Genomic DNA, 6,157 nt, shown 5'->3' with positions numbered 1-6,157 from the left:
TTACTAGTGTGTAGGGTCGTAGACTTTTATGATGCGTTGAAGTTTGAATAAAGGAATAAAACAATTGGTGGCATAAAAAAGTGATTATGAGAAGACTTGTACCCGGAAACGACGTGTCAAGATTCTATTGGTATTTGTTTATATGTCCGCGTATCTTACCGGACGTGTCTCCAGATACTATTACGACAAATCAGACGTTCTCTGACTTTTTCAATATATATGTGTGTTGCGTGCTTTAATCAATATATATTTTGATTCTCAATTTCCTTGTGAATTTTCCCACCTCAGCTTGTTCTTTAAGCTCTCGTCAAAGATTCATTTTATATTCTTGAATTAATGTTCTTCTTTATGGTGAGTTATACATTTGAATGTTTGTTTGTAACGATTTTGATCATTTATCTGAAATGGGATTCTGTTTTTGAAACATGATCCGGGATTTTCTGAATCGAACCTTCCATCATTTTTATCGGTTTTGTTGGAAAATTGCTTCTTTTGGTTCCTGGATTGACTTTTTGGATGGTGGGGCTTTTTTCAAGAATCAAATTCATATTTTGTTTTTACAAAGGATTTCCCCATGGAGTTGGATTGGCGCGCTAACTAATCAAGGTATATTTCTCTGTCTTCCCAAGGTTGAAGACTAGAATAGAATATCGATATCGATGGCGGTGAAGACTAATGAATTTATGGAAGGTATTTTGCCTAAAGAATTGATGAATCTCCTATTATGTCTTGCTTCAAACTGGGGAGATGCAATAGATAAAAGTAGCTTGAAGATAAATCACCTAAGTGGTGCCATGACTAATGAGGTTTACACAATTAGTTGGGCAACTAAGGTGGGAAATTCCTCAAGAACAGTTTTAGTTCGGATTTATGGCGAAGGGGTCGATCTTTTCTTTGATCGGGAGGATGAGATTCAGACTTTCAAATGTTTATCTATGCTTGGTTACGGGCCCAAGCTTCTTGGTCAGTTCTTGCAAGGTAGAGTTGAGGAATTCATCCATGCCAGGGTATGTGAATGTCAGATAGTTATTTTGTTCCCATGTTGCTTGCATTTTTATCTTGGAAGGTATGTTGATTCATTTGGTTTCGTATCATCCAACTGACAACAGACTTTATCGGCTGTGGATCTTCGTGATCCTATCATTTCTGCCCTCATAGCAGCGAAACTAAGAGAATTTCACAATCTCGATATGCCTGGTTCTAAGAAAGTTATCCTGTGGGATAGAATGAGGTACAAAAATCACTGCCAAGGAAATTAAACGAGAGACAGTTAAATGGCTCTTTTTTACCCTGATAAAAATTTCTTGCCTTGATTCTGCAGAAAATGGCTTCAAGAGGCCAAGAATTTGTGCTCTGCCGAACATGCGAGGGAATTCCACTTGGATAACTTAGACAAAGAAATTGACTTTTTGGAAAATTCAATATCCGAAGGAAACACCCGAAAGATTGGTTTTTGCCACAACGATCTGCAGTACGGTAACATAATGATCGATGACGAGACACTATCCATCACTATTATTGTAAGTTTCACAAATCTTCTGGATATCTCAGTTACAATGCGCGAGGATATAGATTGTACTGGACTTCTAATAATCTCTTTTCTCCTTGGTATATAGGATTATGAATATGCGAGTTATAACCCCGTGGCTTATGATATTGCAAATCACTTCTGTGAAATGGCAGCAAATTATCATACCGATACACCTCATGTCTTGAAGTATAGCAAATATCCTGGTTTGTTCCCGTGCACAAAAGGATTAACTTTGTAGTTGTTTACAATTTTGCTCACATCCACGTTGAATGTTTCTATAGGTTTAGAAGAGCGCAAAAGATTTATACGTCAATACCTCAGTGATGAAGGTTGGTTATACTTGGATGGTGAATTAGAGATTCTTATTCTAACCATTCACCATAGGTTTTGTTGTCAATTTTTTTAACAAATTATCTATAATCTTGAGATTTTATCATTGATAATTCATGGAATATGCTAAAAATCTAATGCTTGGAACATTAGGTTTTGTTGTTTAATGAGAATAATATAATAAAAATCGTTGTTTTTTGGGGAAAGAAACACCAACTTGGAATTGGAAGAAAGTTGGGTTGTATAAGCTACATCTCTATCTCCTTTTGTGGCTTTTAAAAAGGAGGATGAGTATAACTTGCTATGATGCAGGTTTTTGTTTATATATACTCAACTACTGAGAGTTTTCGTAGTGAAAAACAAGCTTGAATTGACATTTCAATTTGTTGCCTGCATCCAGACCATGAGGCCAGCAACACTGAAATAGAGCAGCTTGTTGATGAGGTGGAGAAATACACTCTTGCAAACCACATTTTCTGGGGACTGTGGGGGATTATCTCAGTAAGCCCTTTTTGGAAAAAGAAAATAGACTTGTTTTGTAAAATGCCTGTGTTTGTAAAGTATAAACTTGGGATTGTTTCCTGGTGTGTAGGGATATGTGAATCACATTGAGTTTGATTACATGGAGTATGCCAGGCAACGGTTTGAGCAGTATTGGTCAAGAAAGCATGGAATCTTCAATGAAAAACAGACTAGTGGAGCTTAGAAATATATACATGTATATATTGTATTGTAGATATGCATAGGGGATTTCACTCTATTGATTCTACATTCGGTATGTGTGTTTCATATTGATAAGGTGTTTAGACTATATATTACCATGTTCGTTGGAAAAACAGAGGATGTAATAGGCGACTTTTGCAATTTTCAGTTGTTTCCAGTTATCTCTTTACTGCGATTATCATTTCAAGAATTGAAACTCCGCAACTACACAGATTTCTTCCATTTGTGACATTTTTACCCAGTTGTGTCGATATTAATTTGTAGTTAAATTAGAAAAATCACATTCCTAATTAATTGGTTAGGGTAGAAACATCTGTTTGCAAAATTTTCGAATTCTGGACCAAAATGCACAATCATCATAATATAAAAATGTAGGAAGTAGCTTTCTTCCAAAAACAAATCCTTGAAATATGGAAGGTAGTAGGAAAATTTGGAAAAAATATCCCAAAACTCACTACTCATCCAACTGTTGAAGCTCAACCTTGAGCTGCTCAATCTTGAGGCTCGTCGCCCTTTGAAATAGCAGGCTTTTCGTTCTCAGGTAGCTTTCTCAGCAGCCCTTGATACATATCAACAACTTCACCCACAGCTCTACGAGCACATTCACCGTCTCTTTGGACACCATGGCCGATTCTATCTCCTCCCTAGCCTCAGCAAACTTGAGATTAATATCATCCGCTTCAGTCAACTCGTTTTTTACGAAAATGACCTCTTTTAAATACACTTGAAGAGGTCATTTACTTAAAAAAAGAGTTACCGAGATTATTTAACTAATTTCCTCATGTATTGCTTAACATATTGGAAAGAATTGATGTGGGTCGGTGAAATCATGCAATAAAATCGGTGGGGTTTTTTGAAAATGAAGAATTGATATACAGAGTCGTCAAAGGAAACGGAGATTTGGGTATTTTTGCATACCTTCGTGAAGGGTTTTTGAAAAGCAATTTACAGACTGAAGTTGATGAGCGCACATGCATTTTGAGGTCATTCACAATAAGAAAAATATTTCATTGAAATATTTGTGGAACTCATCATCCACATCATCAATCAAATATTTTTCTATTCAAATATATCATATTTCACAATCAGATATCACACCAACCAAATATTTATGGATCTCACTGTCACTTTAATTAATATTTTATTTTCAATTAAATAAAATCATTTAACCACTTTAATTACTTTCATCTATTATTTAGTATTATATTTTTATTGAAATATACCACTAGAAAGTTTATAACGATTATTTTTGAATAACTAATTTGTAATAAAATAAATATTAATAAAATTAAAAAATTTATAATGTACTATACAAAACCTAACGTTATTAATTGACCAAATAATCGACCAATGTTTTAAATGATCGATGAAAACAATTGGTAGACCAAAATAATTTGCCGACCAACAATTGCAATTGGTCGACCATGGACCAACAATCGGTCGACCATTTCCAACAATTGGTCCACCAAATGGTCGACCAATTGTTGGTCGACCAATGTTTTTGGTCGACCAATGTTTTGTTTTGGTCGACCAATGTTTTGTTTTGGTCGACCAATGTTTTCGTCGACCCAGGCTTGGTCGATCCCGTATTCCATTTAATTGTCAACTACACGTTTTGACCCGCGAGTGCAACGCACGCACGTGTCTCAAGTCAGCGTGAAACTCACGCTGGCTTGAAGAAATAAAAAAAATTGCAATACCCGGTTACAAATTTGTAACCGGGTATTGCTCTGACACACAAATCAATGGTGTGCAGTGGTAAATATTTAGATGGAGAGGATATTTGAATGACGTGACATGTATTATATCCACTATTGTGGATGCCCTGAGAGAGAGCAGGGATTCTTCGTTGGGTTTGATCCTGAAATCACACTCTGGGTTTGGTATTAAAACATGGAATTGATTAAAAGCTACGAATTGATTGAATTGACGAACAAATAATCACTTCCAACTAAATTCATTGAATTGACCTTATATAAAACAACTTTTGCATCAAAACTTTAACATTCCAAGTTTTGGGTCTTGGACAACTTCCAACTAAATTCATTGAATTTTCCTAGTACAAAAAACATCCTAACCATTTCCTGCATAAACTAAACATTAAAAGTTTTGAGCCTTCTACGACCCAGATGAGTCAAATCTCGGCAAAATTTTCGATAAAGTAATTTCAGATCCAAACGCATTTTACTTTGGTTATGAATAAAATAAGCATCCATATCCGATCCATCATATAACGTTTTAGTTCACCTAAAAAGTATAGTTGATTTCAAAAAAAAAGTTAAATTTTCAAAAATATTTCCTTTTAAGTGTTGAAAAATAACCGAGATTTGTAAGAATTGAGCGTGGACTTCTGCTTTTGGACCAGGGTGTGGACTCCTTTAATAAATGATTGGAGTGTGGAGCCCCGAGCCAGGGTACGGGTCTTTGGACTTATAAAATATCCAGGGTACGGAGCCCCGGGCCAGGGTACGGATCCCTGGACTCATAGACTAGCCGGGGCCTCATGCCTCCCGGGTTTAGATATAATATTTCACACACTTTTTCGGAAGAAAAGAGCTTCATTATCACTTCAAATGATAGATACATTTCAAGCATAATACTTTTTCAAGTGAAAGATAATTCATAGTCGCTTAAGAGAGGGTCACTGAGCATCTTCCAGATAAAATGTTCCCGAGTTAACCTTCCTGGTAATCTTGAAGGGCCCTCCCATCGTGCTTCAAGTTTTCCCACTTCTTCAGCTGGATTGACTTTTTTCATCACCAAATCACCTACTTGAAAATCTCGGATCTGGACTCGTTTATTGTATGATTTCATAATACGACCCCGATAAGCTACAATCCGAATCTTTGCTTGATCTCTCTTCTCCTCCACAAGATCGAGTTCCATTGCCCAGCTTTGATCAGTATCGTCCGGGTAAGATTCTACTCGGGCAGAAGATTATCCGATTTCCACAGGTATGACTGCTTCAGAACCATACACCAAATTGAAAGGCGCTTCTCGAGTGGGTGCTCGGGGTGTTGTTCGGTATGCCCAGAGAATACTAGATAATTCTTCCACCCAGTCTTTTCATTTTCCTTGTAGTCGGGCTTTCAAGACTTGTATAATAACTCTATTTATTATCTCTGTTTGCTCATTTGCTTGGGGATAAGCAACCGAGGTGAAAGACTGAGTGATCTTCGTTTCTTAGCACCAGGACGTTATCTTTCCATGAAACTGCCTTCCATTGCCTGAAATTAATATTCTGGGGATCCCAAAGCGGCATACAATGTTCTTCTAGAGAAATTTCAACACTTCTTCTTCGGTGATTTTAGCCAAATGTTCAGCTTCGACTCATTTGGAGAAGTAGTCTACTGCAACCAGGATTAATTTTTTTTTGAGCTCGAGCCACTGGGAAAGGTCTCACAATGTCCATTCCCCACTGATAAAAAGGACAAGATGCCCAAAAAGGTTTCATAGGAGTAATTGGGATGTGCTGAAAATTAGAAAGATGTTGACACCCTTCACATGGGCAGAGTCTTGGCTCATGCTGGACCACCAGAATCTAGCCAGCATTGCTTTTCGAGCCAATGATGT

General features: G+C 36.8%; 1 protein-coding gene across 4 annotated transcripts; it reads left to right on the top strand.

Annotated features, from left to right (window-relative positions):
* Positions 1–208: 208 nt before the first annotated feature.
* Positions 209–2,745, top strand: LOC142525228 (putative choline kinase 3). 4 transcript variants are annotated; one of them, XM_075629443.1, is made up of 8 exons: positions 209–351; positions 630–1,007; positions 1,110–1,231; positions 1,322–1,520; positions 1,617–1,734; positions 1,813–1,860; positions 2,262–2,362; positions 2,454–2,745. In XM_075629443.1, exons 2-8 carry the CDS (start codon positions 660–662, stop codon positions 2,565–2,567), a joined length of 1,050 nt encoding a protein of 349 aa, XP_075485558.1. In that variant the 5' UTR covers positions 209–351; positions 630–659; the 3' UTR covers positions 2,568–2,745. The 4 variants fall into 4 exon arrangements, with proteins under 4 accessions (XP_075485558.1, XP_075485557.1, XP_075485560.1 ...); XM_075629442.1 differs by having other exon boundaries at positions 218–351; positions 642–1,007; XM_075629445.1 differs by lacking the exon at positions 209–351 and adding an exon at positions 364–519.
* The last annotated feature ends 3,412 nt before the right edge of the window (positions 2,746–6,157 follow it).

This window comes from Primulina tabacum, chromosome 14 (assembly GCF_025594145.1).
Source record: "Primulina tabacum isolate GXHZ01 chromosome 14, ASM2559414v2, whole genome shotgun sequence".
Classification (NCBI taxonomy): domain Eukaryota; kingdom Viridiplantae; phylum Streptophyta; class Magnoliopsida; order Lamiales; family Gesneriaceae; genus Primulina; species Primulina tabacum.
This window is presented reverse-complemented; position numbering and strand designations above follow the sequence as displayed.